Consider the following 23,394-nt stretch of genomic DNA (forward strand, 5'->3'; position numbering starts at 1 on the left):
CATCATTAATCCTTTATTGTCTGAATCAGGCATATTCCATATAAGCATATAATCCCGTATCTAGATGGAAAAAAGCCAATGAGGCCAGATTATTGTAATCGTTTGGCCTTCATCTACACTGAGATAAGTGTCACATTACGTTGTTACAGCTCTTCAGTGGTAAATAAAGCTCATTCTTCCATGCAGGCATAAAACCACAACCATGCTGGCTTAAAGTAATGCCCACTTGAAACATTGACTTTCTATGAATAACGTCATTCAAAACTCTTTCTTGCTTAACGCCACTACGTCATCTTTATGTTTGAAGCCTGTCTAGACTCTACTGTAACCATTTGTTTCATTTCAACTATTTTGAAGATCCAGGTTTTAATTTATTACTTCAACATTTTGGTTTATTTGCCAAGCAGTATGTTTTGTCTGACATTTGTGAATTGTCAGCGATCGAAAAGTCAAACCAAATAAAGTTGTTCTTGTCCTTCCAAAGTAAAGGTTGCTGAAGTTAAAAGTGGAAATGGAAATGTTATTGTGGGCAGGGTGCTCTCTCGGTAAACAGCTGGCCAGCCTGATGGCTCTGGGAAAGGAGGCCAGGAATGGGCCCTTGATGGACCCACTTCCTAGTGAATTGATGTGTGATTATGAGTTGGGGCCCCCACTGTTTATATACTTCACCATTCAGATCTGTGTGTGGCAGGAGCCACACAAAAGAAAATATCACAATGTTTATGACCTAATGAGTCTATTTCAATCATGTGCCAATATTCCTCTTTTGGATTTCGCTGGTCTGGTGACGTCACAGTACCTTAGTATAACTTGGATCAACTAACTCGTCTGTAATGAAGAAATGATAATCAAGCAGATAATACAAAGGTAAACACTCATCTAAGCTTTGAAGACTAACAAACTTATTGATCTATCACCTAAGCACTCACAGATTCACAGAACCAGTTGAAGCAAACTGTTATAAAAAGTACATTATAAACCAGTGGTATAAACCTCTAAGCAAGGTGAACAGGAATGTGTCGGAAAAGTGGAATTAACACATGCATAGTCCAGGATGAATGACTGATTCATTCATGCCTCAGAATCCCAGGTGTTGACGTGGTTTTACATTACAGCTGTTTGCTGTAATGTAAACTGTGACTCATTTTATTGTCGACAAGAACTGACGTGTGTGTGTGTGTTAATTCTATTTAATCTTGGCTGTCTGGACGGAATGTGTTGCTCATTGAAATTACATAATGCCAGCCTTAATTATTATTTTATACCAAATTATTGGTATAAAAAGAATAAAGCAATAAAACACAAACTGAGGTTTCATTTCTGAATCAAATAATTAGAAATGAAACCTGTGTGACCTTTGGTCAGAGGGCCCACCGCAGTGCGCCGTGCGGCTGAGGTACAAACATTGGTCCTCAAGCATTCAACTTTACACAGATCACACAGATCACACAGGTAAAGGTTAGCGTCTGTCTGAGTGTGTGCTCGACAAACACAAACGGACACATTCTGAATTAAACAGTGACCACGGAGAAAATCCTCCACGGACCTCGGGGCCTCAGCACAGTCCCTCACCCGTCACTTGTCACTCTTACTCTCCCCAAAGGACTCGTTGAAAGATGTGCTTCAGTAATGTAGACCAACCTTCTGAATTAATAACCGCCTCGTGTGCTTTCATTTTTTCTTCCGCAGAGGTTCACCGGCAGCGACGGTATTTTTTAAAAGTTCTCCAACCCCCAGAACATCAGAGCCCAGCATCCTCATCATGCAGTCTACTCACCAGAAGGCGCAGGGACGACTCGTCCAGAGTGGAATAGCTCTGAAGAGACATCTGGTTCTATCTGGTCACAGGTGAGGAGAGACTCGTGCTGAGGTGGGCTTTCTCCTCCGGCCGCTGGCAGTCTGCAACCTGCAGGAATGTGTGGAGCGTCTCCGTCTGTCTAATCTATGGGACTTGCAGCCAGTCTATTATTCTGATATAAAGCTAAATATAACTATTCTGGCGAATGGGAAGCACATAATCGATCCCCCTGTGTCCTGTCTGGAAGTCGGTAGAGCAGACACGCTGATACGGACTGCTCGCCAGGTTTTGAATATAGAATTCCCACACAAAGTTTCTCTGAACCCGCCCCTTGTGGTTCCGACTGGGAAGCATGCGCTTCTAGTGCGCTTCCCTGTGGTGACGCATAATATGACACCTTGATGCACGGTTCGGAGATGACATCAGTTCATCCTCGTCAGGCTCATAATGTTGGATTGTTTTTTAGATATTGCGCTTTAATTATTTGATGGTTTTTACCAGGCTTAAGAAAATGAATTAACAGCCAACTGTTTTACGCAACAAATTGCGTAAAATTATGTGTATTTAAAGAATTGTCAAAATACTGAGATGAACAAAAACTCTCAATTTCCATTTACTTATTTAATGTTTAAGCCCTGTAATAGCCCACAGTTTGATAGTCTGAAGTATTGCTAAAATCCATCCATAAAGTCAATAATCCAGTTATTTTCTGTATTTCAGATGAAAGGAAACATACATTACATAGATTTTAACCAATAATACGTATACTAAACAGTTTTTAAAAACACTTCATAACCATCCAGTTGCTTTAGTTTTAAATCAAACTGAAAAGAGCAGCGACTGCTTGAAGTGGAATGTTCTTGGTCAGTTAGCAGAATGATGATGTTTACACACACAATTGTTTTAGCAAAAAAACATTTTGCTTTATCCATAAACCCATACAGTCAAATGAAGTATCACCCTTACAGAGGATCACGATAAGCAAAAGCAGTTGTTTTGCCATTATATAAGAATAACCTATAATAAAAAAGAAAAAATCACTTATTTAAAAAAATACAATTATGATTAGACTGGTTAGACAAACGTTTTAAAACTTAATCAGGACAAGAGGTGACTACATTCCATTTCAAATTAGAGGCTGAATGGCTTCAGGAAAAAATCCACGATACACCAGCACACAGACAGGCACTTATCAAGTATGGACATCTCTTTGATCACAGAGGAAACCAAGATGATTAGAGAAGGATAAAACAACACAGATATTCCTTCCCCCTCCTCCTCCTCATCCTGCCCCCTCCGGCTGGGTCATCCTCCTCTTCATCTTAGTCTTCATTTGGCTTCTTCGGCAGCTAGTAAAAGAAAGAGACTTGTTATCCGGTATCAATTTTATTGATACCATTATTGAAATCATTATAGATCAGTATGATTACAGATATGTAGATGCAATGTTACATATTGAGACTTCATCTGAGAATTTGACTCATAAACATTATTCGACTGCAGAGACTCCCAGTACTGACTCTACTGGGAACAGGCTGCAGCTCAGTCTGCACTTCCATCTATCAGTCTCTGAGGGATCAGCTCATATCCTCCCTCCCTGAGATCCTGGAACTAAGTCAGGACGGAGCGGTGGTGTACGGAGGTACGCTCGCTCAACTTTTCACTCTTCATCTGTGATGATGTCATCCCTGGGGGGTGAATCTGCTCCAACGTGTTTTAATGACTGAACTTGAGGCTTGTGCTCAAGGCCAGTATATTGTTTTTAATGTCATTGGAAAAAGTTTGGTTTTAATTTCCAACATCCTGCTCCTCAGACACTTTCTTAGTTAGCTTCCACTTTATTTCTGTTCTATATTCTTATTTTGAACCTTGAGCAGGGCAATTGTTACAATCAATTTCCTTGAGGATTAATAAAAGTGCTCATTTTAGTTGTAACTATTCTATACAGAACACAAATATTGAATGAGTATTATTTTAGGTTAGGTTTGATTCATCGGACGTGTGGAGCTTACCTTTCTCCCTGGGCTCCTCCCTCTCCTTCGCCCCTCTAATGTAGTTGGTCTGACACAAAGACACAGACACACAGACACAGACACAGACACAGACACACACACACACACAAGTCAAAGTGGTACAATGAACCCAGCCCCTATTCGAGGTGATAAAGTCGGGGTTCAGCAGAAGGGGGTCTCTGGGACGTCTCTTACCCAGGTGAAGCTGAGTTGGGGTACTGAGGGGTGTCGAGGAGGGAGGAGAGAGGACCCAGGTCTCTGCTGCGCTGGGACCGGTTTGGACCAGGATTACCACCACCGCCGGGCCTCTGGGTGGGGGACGGCAGACCCCCACTCTGAGGGACCCTCCCTGGGTATCCCCACCGCTGCTCGTCCTCCCCCTCATCCGCTCCGAACAGCTCCCCTAGTGGCTCGGCTGAACACAGCAGGACATCAGTCATCAGTCAGCACGTCATCAGTCAGCACGTCATAAGTCACCATGTCACCAGTCACCACGTCACTACGTCATCAGTCACCAGTCATCCCGTCACCATTCAACGCGTCACCAGTAACCAGGTCATCAGTAATATTATTCACTTGGTCACCCTGACACGGGACGGACAGGATGTGTTGTTGTGGGCGACAAACGTATGTTATGTCCTAAATATGTCCGATCTGACAGAGGGACCGAACCCAACACCGCATATATGGTTTTGAGGCTTAAGTGTGATTTCCCTTTCGGGAAGCAAACGGTTAACACACGATTTAAAATGAGGGTTTTTTTGCCAACTGCTAGTTGAACTCTGAGAGCACGGGTTTGTTGATTTCCGTAAGCATTTCCACAGGAAATAAAGTCACAATCTTGCTTAAAGGGCAATTGAATCCCAAACAGTTTGTTTTTTTACATATATATCTTTTATAATCGTCTTGGAACAGGCACAGCCAGGGAGACTGGCGAGTTCCATCTGGGCAGCGGATGACTGCGGCGTCCGAGAGGAAGGTTCTCTTCCCGGACGCCTCCAGTATAACCTCTAGTATTAAAATGTTGTCTACTGGTTGCGCATTCAAATAAAATTCCCCCCACTGTTGTTACTAAGAGCTGAACTAAGAGCTGTCATTTCAGCTCTTAGATCAGTGAATTCATAATTGACTTTATAAGTCTACGTTGCTTTTGGGTGAAGTGCAAAATGTTGACATTACATGAAAGCTGTTGATATCACGTCCCTGTGTGAGGTACGGTGTTTTGAATAGTTCCCTATCATAATTCCCATTCCATAGTGATGTATTACTACTCTAATCTTTTTGTTGGCTATTACATTACCCTTTAAAAAGGTAGACACCAAATGTTTTAAGAGAGAAGGAGCAGCATGGAGTCAGGAAGAAAAGACCAACCAATTAGAATGTGAGAGCATGAGACAACACAGGGATCTTCAGCTTGTTGGCCAGGTAACGGTGACTGGAAACCAAAGGACTCCATTAGACCGACACCAGTGTGCTCATAAAAAAACACTTTAGAAAAGAATGTGACCAGACAGACCGGAACGGAGATCAACCTGTCCAAACACCGATCCAACGTCTCCACAGAGAAGTTAGATCAGGACAGGACGTTCATATATGGGCAGGCTGGGAGAAGAAGTGTCCTGGCGGCCTAACGAGGTTTCCGTGGAGCGTTACCTTGGTGACGGACCCTCCTGTGAGGCTCTGGAGAGGCTCGTCTGCGAGGGTCCTCTGCAGCAGCGAACGGCGGGATGAACGAGGCCTTCTTTATGTTGTTCACTGGCTTGGAGGAGCAGGGTCGGAGGTCACACTGATCCTGTGGCCGGGAAAACCCAACAGAAGGACCAAAATAACTCTGCCCTTTAAGGACTCGTTCACAACACTGATGTCCTGCTCTGTGTTCAACTGCATACAGCTGCTAGGCTCATTAGGAAGATTTGTATGTTTTCAATTGATTTAGATAAGTGTATCAAATCAATGAAATATCAAATATTTAAATTCCTATTATTGAAATAATATAACTGCTCTGGTTCAGTGAAAACATAAAATAGCTTTAAATTCTACGGCACTTCAGATCATGAAGAAAATGGATATAAAATAGACATTTATCTTCTCCTACGACACACAACCAAATGTTGAGCACAGAATCTTGCATGTGGTGACCGCTCTGTTACAAAGGGGATAATGTTTAGAACCGCCTACCTGATGATGGAACACCACATACTCCTCCAGCGCCATGCCGCAGAACTCACAGGGAATCAGCAGTTCGCCCTCTAGTGGCCGGGCCGGGGGACTGCAGCGGGCGGGGGCGTCCACGGGCAGGAAGGTGGAGGGACCGGGGCGGTTGGCGGCGGGGTCTGCGTGGCTGTGGAAGGTTCCGCTGGTGCTCCTGCTCATGGGCTCTGCGTCAGAGGGAGACAGGGGCCGCTTGCTGAAGGAGGCGAAGGCCGACGCGGGGCTACAGCCGGTCTGCAGAGAGGGAGAGGAGAACATCAGGGTAGTGAAGGCTTCGCATTAGGAGGGATTCAGCGGCCCTGATCAGCCTCTCGGGGGCCCCAGATCCTCCTCTATTCTCCAAGGAAAGTGAGAGCTTCCAGGAACATTGTTAGCCTGGTCCTACCAGACTCTCGTACTTCATTTCATTTGCAGAGAGAGTCTGGACCCACTCAATTGACTAACGTCAACTCACTCGAAGCGGGTGTCTGTTGAAGTTAAAAACTATTGGATCTGCCCAGTGCCACTCTGGATCTTCCATTACCAATCGCTAACGTTTGTTGACGTATGTCATGCGCCAGGACGGCCGGGAATCACGTTGCGCGCAGGCTGTAAATAAACCAAACACTGTGCGTGAAAATGTCCGTAAAGGAGAGCTGACTTTAACGGTTCTCAGCCACTCCCTCTGTTCGCTGATTGGACGCACAAAATTTGGATGGAGAAAACCCGCAAATATACCTCAAACCCAGACGTAGTACTGAAGGGAGATGAAAATTGAGCGGAAGTACTTAGGCGGGCGGAGCCAGGCTAGAACATTGTAAACGTTCACAGATTTAACCTCCAGGCAATTATAAATAGACAAGAAAAAATTCAGAGAATTGGGAATGCCCTGCCCAGCCATTAGCCCTGTGACCCCACCATGACCTCTCCTAGAAATCTCACACCAAAGATGTGACATTTGAACTTTCAAATGATGTGCTGGAGTTTGTTAACTAAACTCCAGCACATCTCCATCCACAACGCAGTGCTTTACTCTTACTAGAAGCGGCCCTTTCTGTGTGTGGTAAAACGGTGTGCGCATTACTGAAAGGTTGATGTACCTGATGCAAAATGAGGTCTTCTTCAGGGAACAAGGCCTCACAGAACTCACAAGGCAGCATGGTATCTGGAAGACAGAACAATGTTTGGCAATGCAGACGGTAGATGTAGAGACAGTGACGTGGGTGATGCTGCATCCCCTAGTGCTAATGCTACATCACCTAGAGCTACATCACCTAGTGCTTAAGCTACATCACTTAATGCTAATGCTACATCCCCTAGTGCTAATGCTACATCACCTAGCTCTACATCACCTAGTGCTTAAGCTACATCACTTAATGCTAATGCTACATCCCCTAGTGCTAATGCTTCATCACCTAGTGCTAATGCTACATCACCTAGAGCTACATCATTTAATGCTAATGCTACATCCCCTAGTGCTATAGCTACATCACCTAGTGCTAATGCTACATCCCCCTAGTGGTAATTCTACATCCCCTAGTGGTAATGCTACATCACCTATTGCTAATGTACCACACCTAGAGCTAATGGCACAGAGACCAAACCACTACAGGAAAACTACACGAGTGATTAATTCCACTCATACCCCAGTTACCAGACATTAGTGTTCATCTCGAATGCCACTGTTTTTTTATTGACGGAATCAGCTGAAGGTCAGATATGTGTCCCTGATTCTTCGAGCATATTGTTTTGGTGTTATCCAGAAGACACCTGGTCCATAGTTCTATTGCAACGTTGTAGTTCATGTTGGTATTTGTAGCATATTTATTTGAAACTGTCAGATGGCAGGTGTCCGGTTATTGAAAACAAATGCACATCCCATTATTGATCATGGATCATGATCCAGTAGATCCAGTCAACAAAGCGGTGGTATCTGTGTTGTAGTGCGACCAGTGACCCACCAGAGAGCACTCACCTTTGTAATGATTACCCTGGGCTGCAGCTGCCTCTGGGTGCTGGACGTTGTTGTTGTTGGGAGGAGAGTTGAAGGAGTTGGGGGCGCCGGGAGGATTCCTCCCCAGTCGTTCGTCCCAGACGTCCGTCCACAAGGAGCTGCCCTCAGCCGCAAGCTCGTCCGGGCCCGGGTCGCTCTGCAGACTCAGCGCCAGCAGGAAGTCCAGGTTGGTCTCGTCCTCTGCAGAGGAAGAGCCCTGAGGCCAGGCACTGCTGGGGCTGCTGGTGCCGGGGGTGCTGAAAGCTGTCTGTTCTTCTGCATGTTCCAGCACTGGACCAAAGTGGACAGGAATTGAGTATGAATGGAGAACAACAAGTAGAACTGAAAGTAGTAACAATAGGTAATAACAAGCAGCCTTAATTGATTAGCATTTGGGCAATTGACAGATATTTGGTTTAGACCAACAAAAAAAGAGAATCCAAAACATTTGTTCCTTGGAGCTTAAGCAATGCAGGTATTCGATTTGGAGAGCATTTGAAAAGCAATGGCAACCTAGTTGTTTGAATCAATAAAGTGATGACCGCAGTGCTGCTCGCCAGACGGTCAAACAGCTTATTGAACTGGTGTTAATGAACAAACATATTGCTCAAAAGATGGACTAAATAACGTATCAGTCTAGTAACTCAGGCTGGCTAAAGGACCCCTCTCAGTCCTAATTGTCTAAAGGACTCCTCTCAGTCCTGATTGGCTAAATGACTCCTCTCAGTCCTGATTGGCTAAACGACTCCTCTCAGTCCTGATTGGCTAAAGGACTCCTCTCAGTCCTGATTGGCTAAAGGGCTCCTCTCAGTCCTGATTGGCTAAAGGACTCCCCTCAGTCCTGAACTCACGTTGGCTGAATGATGCGTTCCCCGGGACGGAGGTGGTCCTGTTCCCTGGTCCCCCAGGGCCCCGGCCCGTGTTGTACCCCCTGGGGTCTGGGGACCAGTGGAAGCCCCTTCCCCCCCCTGCACTGATGTTGCAGGTCTTGGGAATCCTGCTCTGGGCCTCTAGAAGGTTCCGTATGGCAGGCACGTCGAACCAAGCCCCAGGGGACTGAGGCTCCGCCGTGCTGAAGCTGGTCCGGTTGTTGTTCCTCTCTGGGGGGGGCGTGAGGCTTCCACAGATGGCCGGGTGGGCCGCCTGTTCCCGCAGCATCACGTTGCTCCTGCAGAGCGGGCAGGGCTCCGTCCGCGTGCCGCAGTACTCCTCGTGCTCCTGGGCCTTCCTGGAGGCCAGCTCCAGGCCGCAGTACTGACAGGGGACCAGACGCAGGGCGCACTCCGAGCTCTGAGGGGACACAAACCCATGGGGCAGAACAAGAGCCAGGCCAGACGGACAGGGGAGTGAGGAGGGACAGACAGAATGCTTTGAAGATTGATCTCGTCAAAAGGTCAGCCCTCTATTACCTGGTGGATTTCCACATGGCCCTTATCCATCTTCAAACCACATTTGCATTTTATCTGAAATGAAAGTGAAAACAATGAAACAACCAAAATTAAACCTGAATGAAAAAACTAGCAATTTTTCCCCACTCAAAGCAGGAAAAAAGGCACACATTGACCTGCTGAATCTCTACCTTGCACTGTTCTTACATGATGGATACACGTTAGTCCTGAGCGTTACCTGCGTGTGTTCCTGCTCCTTGTGTGTCTGCAGCTCTGTTCTTCGCACGGGCTCCTGGCAGACGTCACACAGCGCTATGTTCCTCCGACAGTGGATCTCATGTGTGGTGAAGTTGGCTTCAGGAATATCGTGCTTGCTAAAGAAGAAAACCCGTTTAGAGTCATTGTACTGCGGGCAGTGATCCCATGACGTTTTGTTTTTGGTCTCTCTTACCAGTTGCTGCATATCTGGGTTCCTTCGTCGCCCATCATCAGCTTCACCTGAGCACAAGTACTACGTGTTGACGACAACGGAGTATCGATCCATGACAGATTATGTTTTTTGCATACTTCGCAACACGTGGTTTTAATAGTTAGCATATACTTTTAATATTTAGCATTGACATACAACACATGTAACACCACTGTTGAGAATCAGTTTCGTTTCGCATATCCAGCTCCAGGAACCCGACGCTGAGTCTTAAATATCCTGCAGCCTCCTCCATCAAGACCCCGTCCACTGTGGGGTCAAGACCCTCTCTGCCGTGGAGTCTTCCAGACCCTGTCTGCTGTGGGCTCCTCCAGACCCTGTCTGCTGTCTGCTGTGGGGTCCAGACCCTGTCTGCTGTGGGCTCCTCCAGACCCTGTCTGCTGTCTGCTGTGGGGTCCAGACCCTGTTTGCTGTGGGCTCCAGACCCTGTCTGCTGTCTGCTGTGGGGTCCAGACCCTGTCTGCTGTGGGATGCAGAACCTGTATGGTCCAGACCCTGTCCCCTGTGGGCTCCAGACCCTGTCTGCTGTCTACTGTGGGGTCAAGACCCTGTCTGCTGTGATTTTAAGACCCCGTCTACTGTGGTAACCAGTGTCGATGAAACCGAAACCAAACCATCCCATTGTTGACATAACAGACTACACTCCACGCTAGTGAGGATATAGTAGTAATATACGATGTTATATCTCAAAGTGTACATCATGTGAACAAATACCTGAGCAAAGACGTCCAATGAAGTGTTTGGTTATTAAGTCCCCAAATTGGAAATGATCAACTAGTCTCAGTTGGTGACGGAGCTCAGAGCCAGATTAAAACTCATGTTGATCTACCAGGCGAGTCGACCACTGAAGTTCAGCCGAGGCGGAGACGCTCCAACTTCCGGGTGGAGGCCGATAGTGCATCTGGATTGGTCGAATGGAGTTGAGTGAGGGTGCGTTCGTCTAACCTACTGGGTCAGCTTGAAGGGGGTTAGGGTAAGTGGACTCAGAAAACACAAACAACAGCCATTTCATTCCATTTTTATTGGTTTTACTATCAATACTGTCATTTCAGACATTTTCATTACGGTAAGGCACAGTTTTGTTCAGGTAAAACACTGATCATATTTACAGTAAATATTTGATGCGGTTCAAAACTCAGCACATCTCAGTCAAAATTGCCAACCAGTGGTATTGCCATCGACGTAGATATATAAAATATTTTTTTTTCAAATCTGAAAGCCCTTATTCTTTGTAATTCAAAGACTGACGCCCAAAAAATATTTTAAAATGAAATGTCACAGAACCAATTTTCACATTGGAACAAATGGGTTAAATCCTATAGAGGATTTGTAGTTGGAAAAAGGTATCACCAATACTGTTAATATCTTAATTAATGCAAGTTGGATCGTGCATCTTAAAAAATGTGGTCCATAATATGCATTTTGGGGCACATGGTTTCATCTCTTGAGAATTGAACGAAAACATTCTGATTCCCTGACTAGGAAAATGACCCATGATTGTCAAATATATTGTTGAGACTTAAACCTTACCCAGAATAACGCCCTCAAACTTTAACCAAGGAAAGAAAACATTCAATGTGTTTGTGGAATTTGAATTGCATTTGTCTGTGCCAAGATGGCACACAAGTAGACCTGCTGTTCTCAGACATCATTAAGAGAGGGACAGGACTGACAGACATCTTTGGGAACCAACGACAGACATAAATCTACGCCACAGGTTTGTGTTGTGTGCATGTGTAACGGCCATTTTGAACAATCAATAGATCAATTCCTGAGGGGAGATTGTGTTAAAAAAGAAAAGGTTACATACATTTCCAGCATTTGTAGGGACAGAATACCATCAATGACCAGCACCCCAGAAAGTCGCTGAATGAAATGACAGTAAACTAAATATTCACATGACATCACACAACACTAGGCTACTTTTTTTTTTGTTAGCATGTTTTTGCAACTTGGCGACATGGACATCTTTTAATCTAATTCATCACTCTGTGTTTTAGAAAGTGGTTCTAAGGCGTAGAAAGTGACCGTCTAATTACAATAATGTTATTTTTCATAACCCCTTTGTAAAAAATAAAATAAAGCAGAAAAAAAACATGTGCAAAAAACTCAATATTGCATGACCAAATTCAAATAGCCAAAAACGAATCTAATGAGGCTATATCCATTTTCATGTCTCCTTACAATTATAAACGGTCCACTGTATCTCACTCTGGGAGGGAGTTGTATCCTGCCCTCGCAGACAGCAGTTAGATTTTTTTCTTAAACCTCCTGTATACTATTTTTTTTTACCCATCTTCCCCCATCACTAATGACGAAAACACTCACCAAGCAAATATATAAAACTCTTCAATTGGATTATTTGGTCACCCAAATGGCTAAATCTAAAAATGATAAATCATAATTAGTTTAACTATCAAGTAAAAAATAAAAATAAAATCATAGTATGTGAAATGGTTTTGAAAACTATAACTCTATACACCAACGTTTCCTGAAATGAAAATGCTGCTTTTCATTTAACCTCCCGATTCCCTTGGTCCAAAGCACAGACGAGCGAGTCCCTCCTACCAATTAGTGAGCCACAAGTTACCCTTAATGAACAGCCCCATACTCTGCTGGTTCAACACACATGGAAATATCTCTTAAAGGTTCCGCGACGAGGGGACATCAAGAGATGAAAGAGGAACAGACGGGGCAATACTACAACGGTACAGGCCGAGAAGGTTGAAAAGAAAAGCCCAAGGCACAGAGATCCGAGGAGACGTCGCAGAGGCAGCGCCAGGTGGGAGACGCAGAAGAGCTAGTCGGTTATATATTAAACAGAGGTGTGTGTGTGTGTGTGTGTGTGTGTGTGTGTGTGTGTGTGTGTGTGTGTGTGTGTGTGTGTGTGTGTGTGTGTGTGTGTGTGTGTGTGTGTGTGTGTGTGTGTGTGTGTGTGTGTGTGTGTGTTCATCTGTCCTTTGATCCCAGCTTCTCGATCAGGTCCTGGAGAGGAGCCAGCTCTCGCCGGTCGATAAGGTTGAACTCCTGAAGGAGAGACGGACAGACAGAGGGACAGACAGACATGTCATGGAGGTTCATGCTGCAGGGAGATCCATTGTTGGCTAAACCACTGGTGTCTCTTCATGAGACGGCACCATCCCTTCACTTTGGGATCACATATCTGTCAGGGCAACCAATCAGAGCCCTGATTCATTTGCATTTCTACGATAAAAACGGGTTTTGACGGGGGACAGCAAAGGGCACTTGGTAAGTCTGATTCTTTGTAAGTCTGATTCTTTCTAAGTCTGATTCTTTGCTTCAACCTGCTGTCCTTCAGAGAGTTTCCTTCTTAGCGATAGGATTCTGCTCTTTCAAAAAACTTGTCTCCAATTATACAGAAGTCTTTTTCCTCACTCATAATTAAAAACATGCCACAGGCAAGTTATAAGTGAGAGACGCCACAGCCATGAGTGAGTGAAATGATCTGTGAGCCACTCTGCTCTGGCTTACCGCGCGCTGCCACTGAGTCTGCGTCAGACTAAACACGTTAAACCACGGCTTCGGCTCATTTAGGACCCATCACTGCATGGGTTCTCTGATTGGTTTGGGGAATCCATCTTGCCTGTCAATCTCAATTGACAGCACTATAATACCCAGAACCCCTTAAGCGCTGACCTGGACGAAGAAGATGAAGTGCTTGAAGGAGGTGTTGAGATGGGCCTCCTCCTGCAGCTGCATCACAGAGTCGAAGTGCTGGTGGTAGATGTGGGCGTAAACCCGGAACAGACGCTTCAGGATCGTCTTGGCAACGGACATGAAGTTCTTGGGGAAGGGGACTCCTGCAGAGACAGCAGAGTGTTATGGGCCGTGGGGACACCACTCAGGGGGGAGCTGGAGGGACACTGGGAAGATTGGGATCGATCGGTCATTGCCAATCAGGTAGTTAGGGGCCGGTACTTAGGGGCTAGTAGGTTAGGGGGCTGGTAGTAACAATTTTTTGGGTGAAATGTTAACACAAATAGTCCCATGTGCGTTTCTGTGCTTAATGTTTTGAGCTATTTTGGTTGCACTTGATGTGGTGAATATATGCATTTATTCTTTTATGTTTTAAAGTTGTTTGGAAATAAGAATTGTGCTGGCGAGTTGGAAGGTCTAGGTTATCCTAGAACAAGTATCAGTCTCTCTAACCGCTGGCTGTCACAATCACAAAGAGGAAGTGATAAAACAGTCAGTTTCCTAACACTAATAATACCTTAAAGTCAGCTTCCGTGTTTCTGTCTGTGACATGAATATTTTTCAAGCAGCATGGCGAGAGTACCGTTAGCATGTGGAGTTAGGGAAACACAGAAGGTATTGTGAACACTTTACTTAGACGCACCGATCTTGGAGGGGAAGAGGGTCTCGTCGTCCAGCTGGTCCTGGACCCAGGTCATCAGGTAGTCGATGTACTTCGGGGCCGAGCACTTGATGGGCTTCTTGATGTTGGTGCCGTCGGCCCAGTGGTACTCATACCTGAGGGGACACACACACACACACACACACACACACACACACACACACACACACACACACACACACACACACGTTGGTGGTTTGTGGGACATAGGGCAGACAATTGGTTTCCTCAAGGTTTCCTCGAACATGTTTTTGTTACTCGTGAATTTCAGAACACAATGTTTGTTTTAAAGTTCAATCTGTTTAGTAACCCGAAGCACAGTCCATCTCATATCCTGCCTCACAGATAGACTTTTTAAAGATACACAAAATAATGACAAATGTATCTAGTGATTATTCTGGAGTTCTTGTTTTTTTTTTATGACGATTACACAATTATTTTAGCATATTTAACTAGGAGAAAAATACTTTTCCCAAAAAAACAAATTTATGAAGCCATTGTATAAAAAGGCAATAAATTAGTTGTTTACACAACAGAGGCCGCCCTGCTGTCTACGTCAACAGGAAGTGTGCTCTGGGCTCTTCCTCCTGATTACAGAACCGACCAGAGCAGAGTGGAGGGCAGCGGAAGTGTAGTCTGGTGTCTAACAGAGCTGCTGGAACAGAGAAGCCCCCAGCCCTCTCTGACCATGTGACCATGTGCAGATGACTGCCGGTGGAGACCACGTCACGTGGAAGGCCAACGCTTTGCTTTAGATAATGATCGTCTCTTCCCCAGCACGGCACAGGCCTTTAGTAGAGGTTCATCTTAACCCTTGAGTTTCCTGAATCAGCCCGGATGTGTCCAATTATCCGTCTGCAATTTGCCAGGAGTTTCTCACAAAGGGATTTGTGTGCAGTATTGGAACACGCTCATAACGTGTTTTTAACATGACACCCTTGTGTCCTGTTAGAAAAGCTTCAGAAGAACACGTGCTAGTGGTTCCTTGAGTAACTCCAGTGTCACAGGAGGAACCAGCTGGTTTCCCAATCCAAACATTCACTATTCTGGATGTCAGAAAATGGCACCCATTTACAGCACTGAACAGTCTTTGACTCCAGGCCTAACATTTGTGAATGCTACCACTCAATGCTGCCTCACAGTAGCAAGTTCTGTTCTGATTAGTGCTGAATTCAGCTATTCACTAACATTGCCCAGCAGCAAGTAACTTCTGTGATTGCATTATGCCAGCAAAGGTAGACTCCAAAGAAAGAAACAGGTCAGGGAAGACCAGGAAGGGCTCTTGGTAATCCCTTTCCCAGCGGCTGTAAGCCACACCAAACCACGTGGCTGATAAAGGCCCTGACAAGCAGACTTGACTCGACTTGTTGTGAACATTACACCATGGGCGTCGCCCGTCCCCACTGTATGGAGGCTGCTTGCTGTGGCCGTGTACGGTAACGACAGACCCGTGAACCCCCGCCCCCAAACCACCGCCCTGAATCTGGGGTGGCTCGCTGGGGGTGACCTTTCACCTCCTTCTGCTCCTTCAGGGTGGTGTCACCCTCTTGTAGAGATAGACAGACAGGACTACTACAGTCTCTCTCTCTCGTTGGACGGACAGACAGGACTACTACAGTCCCTCCATCAGGGTCACCTCGTTGGACAGACAGACAGGACTACTACATTCTCTCTCTCTCGTTGGACAGACAGACAGACAGGACTACTACAGTCCCTCCATCAGGGTCACCTCGTTGGACAGACAGACAGGACTACTACATTCTCTCTCTCTCGTTGGACAGACAGACAGACAGGACTACTACAGTCCCTCCATCAGGGTCACCTCGTTGGACAGACAGACAGGACTACTCCAGTCTCTCTCTCTCGTTGGACAGACAGACAGGACTACTACAGTCCCTCCATCAGGGTCACCTCGTCGGACAGACAGACAGGACTACTCCAGTCTCTCTCTCTCGTTGGACAGACAGACAGGACTACTACAGTCTCTCTCTCTCGTTGGAAAGACAGACAGGACTACTACAGTCCCTCCATCAGGGTCACCTCGTTGGACAGACAGACAGGACTACTCCAGTCTCTCTCTCTCGTTGGACAGACAGACAGGACTACTACAGTCTCTCTCTCTCGTTGGACAGACAGACAGGACTACTACAGTCCCTCCATCAGGATCACCTCGTTGGACAGACAGACAGGACTACTACAGTCCCTCCATCAGGATCAGCCCGTTATCTATCTTAATCACAACAAGACGTGTTCAGGCTTCCTCTAACTACTCCAGAAGCCGCTCTGGAAGGGATATGATACCCCTCTCCTATAAATAGTCCGTTCCTCAGGTTTCAGGAGGAACAGTATCATGTTATAAGCAATCGCAGGAATTAACTGTCCTGTTGTAGTGCCGCCTCATTTGACTATCTCAGTGGGATCAACCTACAGTCTGTCATATGCACCCACATGAAGCTATCTGCAGCCAAACCGAAGAGGCTGAGTGAGCCGTCAGCCTCTGTCTTGGCTCAGTGCGCTGTAACCCACGTGAGGCTGTCTGCTGAGGGGCCGAGCAGGAGCATCAACAAAGAGTCAGTAGAGGAAGAGATGTTCAGTAAGGAGGAGATGTTCAGTAGGGAGGAGAGGTTCAGTAAGGAGGAGATGTTCAGTGAGGAGGAGATGTTCAGTGAGGAGGAGAGGTTCAGTAAGGAGGAGAGGTTCAGTAAGGAGGAGAGGGTCAGTAAGGAGGAGAGGTTCAGTAAGGAGGAGAGGTTCAGTAAGGAGGAGATGTTCAGTAAGGAGGAGAGGTTCAGTAAGGAGGAGAGGTTCAGTAAGGAGGAGATGTTCAGTGAGGAGGAGAGGTTCAGTACCTGGGACCAGCAGACATGACAGAGCAGCTGGTTTCACTGCAGAACTCCGTGATGGTTCCATAGAGCATGTTGATCTGGTTAAAAAAATCCACCGCTGAGGAGAGAGGAGGGACTCCGTTACTGGGACCAGTACATTCAGCATTCAGATACGGCACCATTTTGTCATGCGTTTATTCAGACAAAAACTAGACTCGCCGCTAGTGAAATATTGAACCTGTTATAACAAGGTTCGGCAGGCTCATGTAGAAAGATGTGATTGTGTGTACTATACAAACTCTCATGCATAAATATCCACGAGACGACCACAGAAGTCATCATGGACTGTACTTCTCCAGTTAACTAATAAAAGATGGGTTGTGCTCACTGTTGACAGCGATCCACTCATTAAGGTCCTCCCCCTCCGGCAGCATGACGGCCTGCCGCAGGTTCCCGCTGCCCAGCGTGGCCTCGGCGTGCTTCAGCAGCTCGTACTGGTGCGAGCCCTCTGGGATGTTCTTCTTGGGCTTGAAGGTTTTGGACGAGCGACTGCCACTAGGAGAGAGGAACATGTCTGGTGATTCACCGCTGAGGGGGCCGGACGGCTGCTCTCTGATCGTTCACTAGGATCAGAGTTAACAGACTGCTTTGTATCATGAATCAACGAGCAGGAGTCACTTATGTCTCTAAAAGGGGATCAGGGTTCTGGTGGAACGTAATGACAGCTCGACCTGAGGTAATAAACGTTCATTAGATGTTTACACAATAAAGATTAAGCTCTACAGTAATGATGGATGATTGGGTTCAATTGTCAACAATTATACAAATTGTATGCCAACAGACCTAAACACCTACAGACCTATAGACCGAACTAGACCCAAAGACAAACACCTACAGACATAAAGACCAAAATACTTACAGATAGACCTAAAGACTTACCTGGAACCTAAAGACAGACCTAGACATAAAGACCTACAGACAGAGCTACAGACCAGTAGACCTGCACACCTACAGACGAGCACTACTCAATTACATGGATGAGCAGTGAAGAGGAGCAGTGAAGAGGAGCGGCAGAGAGGAGAAGTACAGATGAGCAGTGAGGGGGAAGGAGTAGTAGAGAGCAGCAGTGAAGAGGAGCCGTACACAGGAGCAGTGAAGAGGAAGGAGTAGTAGAGAGCAGCAGTGAAAAGGGGCAGCGGAGAGGAGCAGCAGAGAGGAGCAGAGAATCGCAGCTCAGTGAACTGGGCCAGCGTCCCTCCTCCCCACCGCCGTTAGCCGGAGTCTCGTTAGCCTGAGGAGCGCTGATCCTTTACATCAATTAGAACCAATCTAGCGGGCGAAGACGATCCAAACGCGTCGTTTAATGTCTCCACACTCGGCGGCTCGTAGACTACATGGTGTAATCCGACGGTGGGTCGTTGTTGGCCACAAACTAAACCTCGTCTCCGCAGACCATAAGGTCTAGTGAGCTAACGTCAGAGTGCAGGTCGGGGTTCAGTACTCACAACAAGAAGCTCATCTTGGCGTAGCGCGGAGACGCGGACGACTCGACGAAAGAACCGGTCTGGTTAAACTTTAATACTAGTAAGACACTACACGGAGCGGACTTCTTGTCAACACTGCTATGTAGTTAGCCGTCGCTAAACGAAACCGCAGCCTCTTCCTCTCTGAGCCTACCCCAAAGCCAGGTGTTTGCGTCCTCTGCCGGTGGGACACGGCGATGCGATGCGCCCGAATGAATTGATGCCTTGCTCCGGCAGAGGGCAGGCGCGACGTGTGTTCGAAATCAAGCAACCCGATGAGATCCTCGTAGACGCCGCTCCTCCCGGATGAGCTCCGGTAGAGGGCGACAACCGGTGTGCCCTTAGTGGTGCGCCCCTAGTGGTGTGCTCCGCCCGGATGAAGCGACGCGGGTTCTAAATCGAGCATCCCCGATGAGCTCCTCGTCTCCTCGGCTTGAGCAACGCTTCGCCCCGCCTCATTGACGTAAGCACCCCCATGCGGTGACGGAGGAACTATATATTCCGTCCACACGTCCGGCGGTTCACAGGCGCTGCTCTGTCCCCCCCTCCTCGGTATCTCCTGTGTGCAGACCACGATGGCAACCTTAAGAGCTCTTCGTAAACTGTGTCAGCACTCACAGCAACAGTTGTGCAGTCTGCACACGTCCGCCACCAGGTGAGTCCGTAGTTTCGGTAATAGACGGTTACCCGATGTAGTATTACCGTTTAATGGACTTGAATGAGGGTTTGCTTGGATTGATCGGTATATGTTGTGTTTTCACTGTCAACTTCGTATGGTTAAGTCTCAATTTCTGTAATCACATTTTGTGCGTGATAGCCGATACATATACGAGTTTATTACGGCGAGCGCCAAAATATTGAGTTGTTTTGAGAGGATTTCCGTGCGCCCCTAGCGGCGCGCCGGTAACACTGCAGCGAGCGGCGGCTGATGAAATCGCTGCCGTCGTTTGCACTCCCGAGGGGCGGGGATAGCGGCTGCATAGTGTTGGTAAATAGACATAGCATACGAGTGGATGGTGGTTCCTATTCAGATTAATTTCCAACTTTCGTGTGAAAGTTGATTTGATATGAAAGTCCGACTAATGATCTGATTGGCCTAAAACCCAAACCTTGCATAAAATGTGGACATTATTGAAACTTTTCACACGCAATGGGCAGGAAATGGAAGAACATTAGAAACAAAACGCAACAAAATTATACCAACCGATAAATAATCCAAAAGATACGATCTTTGCAATCCCAAAATGCATTAAAACCTATTGTTTCCCTCAACTTGAATCCACTGGGAGTTGAGATGGCTGTCCGCTGTTTCCACGCTAGTGTAGAAAGTTACGTTGTAATCTAGATGTTAATTTAAACCATTGAAAGCTATTTGAATAACCCGTTTTACAAAGCTCGGTCACTAGGACACCTGGCAGCAATGCAGAGCTTGGCTTCAGACTGCTGATGGATCAGTACAAAGTGTTAATACTTTTTTTTGGGGCGTCTAATTGGCGGGGCCAGAAGAAAGAAAGGGAGGGTTATATAAGGTTTTAATGGCTCATCAATCTTCTGATGTTAATTGTGTTTCCTTGCCATCTTGCGTAAGTGCCCACTCTGAACACATGGTGTTGAAATGTGACACCACACATAACTTTAACAAACCTTGCAGGAAACCTGCTGCCCATTTGGTTGCGACTAGGAAACGCTCCACTTGCAGCAAAAAGCTTTCCTTACACCTATTTATAGCCGTGCAGGCTCCTCAGGTTTAGGCTCTATACTTGGCCTCCGGCCTCCAGGCTGCAGGAGTTGATAAGGTAGTTTTGGATAACAAAATGGCTGGCCTGCCATATCATGAGGTGTGGGGTGACGTTCTGGCCTCCTGCTCATCTGCCTTATCGCTCCCTCGCCAGACAGGAGGCTGTAGTCATCTCGGGGAGGAAGCTAGCACGACAGATCCGCGAGGAGGCCCGGGTCGACGTGGACAACTGGGTGTCGTCCGGCCACAGGAGGCCCCACCTCAGCGTGGTGCTGGTGGGGGACAACCCCGCCAGTCACTCTTACGTCCTCAACAAGACACGCTCGGCCGCCGATGTCGGTAAGCAAAAATAAATGGGGGTTTTACACATACATAACTATATAGATTTTTTTTTTTTGTTAACATTCGTTTTTGGCTAATGGCACTATGTCTCCTCACTTCCTCGTAGGAATCAGCAGCGAGACCATCCTGAAGTCCTCAAGCACCAGCGAAGAAGAGCTGCTGGATTTAATTTATAAACTCAACACTGACCATCAGGTCGACGGCCTCCTGATCCAGCTACCTCTGCCAGGTAGACACTCCCCAGCAGAACCACAACTCATGAACATTTATACATCCTGGGCAGAGTATCTGTTCCTTGCAGCACAAGTCGCAGGCCCTGATTTGCGGGCCCTTTGCATTGGGAACTCTGTGTACAGTGTTGTCACAGGGGTCTTCAATCGCTTGTGTCTGATCTACCAGATCACATCGACGAACGCAGAATCTGCAACGCCGTGTCCCCCAGCAAGGACGTGGATGGCTTCCATGTGGTCAATGTGGGCCGCATGTGCCTGGACCAGTCCACCATGCTGCCCGCAACTCCCTGGGGGGTCATGGAGATCATCAAACGCACAGGTGAGTGGAGACAGACCCCGCCCATCTCCTCTTCACCTGAGGATGGGACTTTCCTCTGACGTGTTTCTCCCCCTCCGTCTCAGGTATTCCTACCCTCGGAAAGAATGTTCTGGTCGCCGGCCGCTCCAAAAACGTGGGCATGCCGATCGCCATGCTGCTGCACACGGACGGGCGCCATGAGAGGCCTGGCGGTGAGTCGTGTGTGTGTGTGTGTGTGTGTGTGTGTGTGTGTGTGTGTGTGTGTGTGTGTGTGTGTGTGTGTGTGTGTGTGTGTGTGTGTGTGTGTGTGTGTGTGTGTGTGTGTGTGTGTGTGTGTGTGTGTGTGTGTTGGCTGCAGGGGAATAGGGATTTCACATGCTCATGTTATTTTGTTTCTATGTCTCTTCAGGAGACGCCACCGTTACCATCACTCACCGCTACACTCCTATAGACCAGCTCCGGCAGCACACTAAGATTGCTGACATCATCGTTGCCGCAGCAGGTAGGGGTCTGGTTACTGAAACAGTTAAAAACATGTAGTTTAATAAAATGTCAAAGCGTTTTAGCATTACTTGTGTTATACCTTGTTTGTAGCTGTGCGTTGGGCTAGTTAGCAGAGCTAAGTGAAAGACTCTTTACTGGGGAGGGCTTTTTCTCTGTAACTGGAGGTCCTGTTTCAGTTTATTTCTATCCGTGGGTCCCCTAATGGTGTAATCTTGTTGCCAGGGATTCCAAACCTGATCACGGCGGACATGATCAAAGAAGGAGCGGCCGTCATCGACGTTGGGATCAACAGAGTGCTGGACCCCGAGACGGGCAAGAGCCGGCTGGTGGGAGACGTGGACTTTGAAGGTAAGCGGAAACAACGTGAGCATTAAAGCTGGTGTAATGACCAGGGGAACCCGAACGTTGTGCATTAAAGCTGGGGTAATGACATGGGGAAACCGAACGTTGTGCATTAAAGCTGGGGTAATGACATGGGGAAACCAAACGTTGTGCATTAAAGCTGTGGTAATGACCAGGGGAAACCGAACGTTGTGCATTAAAGCTGGGGAAGATGACCGGGGGAAACCTTGTGACTGGTCACGAGCAACGAGCATAGTGGCCTCATTTAATTAGGGTCTAATCACATGGTTGCAATGTCTTATTACAGGCCTTTGACAGCCACAGATTCCATTTTCTATATCTTTTATATTTGTCTGAGCATTTGATTACTGACTGCTTTCGGGATATAGAAGATGACCAATAATGCTTCTTAAATAAATTGCCTTCTATAGCTTTGAGAATTTAATGCTTAATTTACATTCACATTCTACGATTCCAACGCTTAATTCCCGAGCGTAACGTCTCCTGTTTGGTTTCAGGTGTTCGACAGAAGGCCAGCTTCATCACCCCGGTGCCCGGGGGGGTTGGCCCCATGACGGTGGCCATGCTCATGAAGAACACCATCAAGGCGGCCAAGAATGTGCTGCTGTACCCCCCCGAGAGGGTCCGCATGGCCGCCCTGTCGTAGAGACCCCGCGCTGCGTGGACCCAGCAGCACCATACATTCCACTACCGAATCACACCGCCCTCCAAAACTGTTTTTTGATTTTACCCCATTTTTTTTTTGGGTTGTTTTTTTCCCAAATCAAAGATGTGATACAATGACAGATAAAGCTGTTACGTTCGGATCACAGTGACTTTACACACTGCCACAAGATCCTTGTTACTTTTAACACTAAAGGTGGTTACATTTATTTCATGCAAGTTTGTTCACAGTTGAACGATTTGCCAGTATTCTTCCCCACTCAACAAGATTTTATACTTGGGAGAAGTTTAAAATTGTTTATTTGTATATCCACATAATTTAATATTTAAAAGGCACACGAGGCAGCAGTATGTAATGTTGATTTGGCGAGGAATTCTGGACAATGCCCGGTTGTGAGTTTGTTTATTTTTTCCAGAAAGCTAAAGGGCTAACATGGCATGGTTCTCGTATGCATTTGTAGGCAATATTTTGAAATAAATATTCCAAATGCTTCTTTGTGTAAATGTTATTATTTTTGTTTGTTAATGTTATTACAACTTGACAGTGTACATTCGGTTGGACATTGGGTGTGGGAACATTATTTAGGAATCTATGAGTAATTGGAAAAGAAGGTAGACTATAAGCCATTTTTTTATTGCAATGGTTTCTTGTAGGCAGG

At 46.6% G+C, this 23,394-nt stretch overlaps 4 protein-coding genes across 4 annotated transcripts in view; 1 reads left to right on the top strand and 3 right to left on the bottom strand.

The window, feature by feature from the left end:
- The window catches only part of smtnb (smoothelin b), a 52,416-nt gene extending 50,343 nt beyond the window's left edge, over positions 1–2,073 (bottom strand). The window contains exon 1 of the mRNA XM_079740780.1: positions 1,778–2,073. Within this exon, the coding sequence (XP_079596906.1) occupies positions 1,778–1,828 (51 nt within the window). The 5' untranslated portion in view covers positions 1,829–2,073. The remainder of the gene's footprint in view (positions 1–1,777) is intronic.
- Positions 2,074–2,410: 337 nt separating this feature from the next.
- trafd1 (TRAF-type zinc finger domain containing 1) lies at positions 2,411–10,718 on the bottom strand. Its single transcript, XM_079733577.1, has 12 exons — positions 10,583–10,718; positions 9,833–9,879; positions 9,620–9,755; positions 9,403–9,456; positions 8,845–9,283; positions 7,976–8,284; positions 7,101–7,165; positions 5,989–6,255; positions 5,464–5,602; positions 4,006–4,225; positions 3,811–3,859; positions 2,411–3,147 (listed from the first exon to the last, which is right to left on the bottom strand). Exons 2-12 carry the CDS (start codon positions 9,868–9,870, stop codon positions 3,121–3,123), a joined length of 1,743 nt encoding a protein of 580 aa, XP_079589703.1. The 5' UTR covers positions 9,871–9,879; positions 10,583–10,718; the 3' UTR covers positions 2,411–3,120.
- Positions 10,719–12,694: 1,976 nt separating this feature from the next.
- On the bottom strand, positions 12,695–18,776 carry mob1a (MOB kinase activator 1A). The gene is made up of 6 exons (XM_079754368.1): positions 18,577–18,776; positions 17,460–17,626; positions 17,096–17,189; positions 14,229–14,362; positions 13,526–13,689; positions 12,695–12,895 (listed from the first exon to the last, which is right to left on the bottom strand). The coding sequence occupies exons 1-6, from the start codon at positions 18,588–18,590 to the stop codon at positions 12,818–12,820; spliced, it is 651 nt and encodes a 216-aa protein (XP_079610494.1). The 5' UTR covers positions 18,591–18,776; the 3' UTR covers positions 12,695–12,817.
- Positions 18,777–19,088: 312 nt separating this feature from the next.
- mthfd2 (methylenetetrahydrofolate dehydrogenase (NADP+ dependent) 2, methenyltetrahydrofolate cyclohydrolase) lies at positions 19,089–23,221 on the top strand. Its single transcript, XM_079755996.1, has 8 exons — positions 19,089–19,249; positions 20,487–20,671; positions 20,781–20,903; positions 21,074–21,226; positions 21,310–21,417; positions 21,615–21,707; positions 21,932–22,057; positions 22,570–23,221. The coding sequence occupies exons 1-8, from the start codon at positions 19,170–19,172 to the stop codon at positions 22,716–22,718; spliced, it is 1,017 nt and encodes a 338-aa protein (XP_079612122.1). The 5' UTR covers positions 19,089–19,169; the 3' UTR covers positions 22,719–23,221.
- Positions 23,222–23,394: the final 173 nt, after the last annotated feature.

This window comes from Pollachius pollachius, assembly GCF_949987615.1.
Source record: "Pollachius pollachius genome assembly, chromosome: 1".
Taxonomy (NCBI): Eukaryota; Metazoa; Chordata; class Actinopteri; order Gadiformes; family Gadidae; genus Pollachius; species Pollachius pollachius.

What these genes read in the sequence shown, in the direction of transcription:
- mthfd2 (XM_079755996.1), top strand. Translation starts at nt 19,170, where the DNA reads ATGGCAACCTTAAGAGCTCTTCGTAAACTGTGTCAGCACTCACAGCAA. An exon ending in ACGCTCGGCCGCCGATGTCG is followed by an intron (nt 20,672 to 20,780) that starts GTAAGCAAAAAT and finishes ACTTCCTCGTAG; the next exon opens with GAATCAGCAGCGAGACCATC. An exon ending in GGAGATCATCAAACGCACAG is followed by an intron (nt 21,227 to 21,309) that starts GTGAGTGGAGAC and finishes CCTCCGTCTCAG; the next exon opens with GTATTCCTACCCTCGGAAAG.
- mob1a (XM_079754368.1), bottom strand. An exon ending in TGAGTGGATCGCTGTCAACA is followed by an intron (nt 17,190 to 17,459) that starts GTGAGCACAACC and finishes CTCTCTCCTCAG; the next exon opens with CGGTGGATTTTTTTAACCAG. An exon ending in CCTCTTCCCCTCCAAGATCG is followed by an intron (nt 13,690 to 14,228) that starts GTGCGTCTAAGT and finishes CTGTCTCTGCAG; the next exon opens with GAGTCCCCTTCCCCAAGAAC.
- trafd1 (XM_079733577.1), bottom strand. Translation starts at nt 9,870, where the DNA reads ATGATGGGCGACGAAGGAACCCAGATATGCAGCAACTG. An exon ending in GAACGCATCATTCAGCCAAC is followed by an intron (nt 8,285 to 8,844) that starts GTGAGTTCAGGA and finishes ACTTTGGTCCAG; the next exon opens with TGCTGGAACATGCAGAAGAA. An exon ending in ATGTGGTGTTCCATCATCAG is followed by an intron (nt 5,603 to 5,988) that starts GTAGGCGGTTCT and finishes TCCCGGCCACAG; the next exon opens with GATCAGTGTGACCTCCGACC.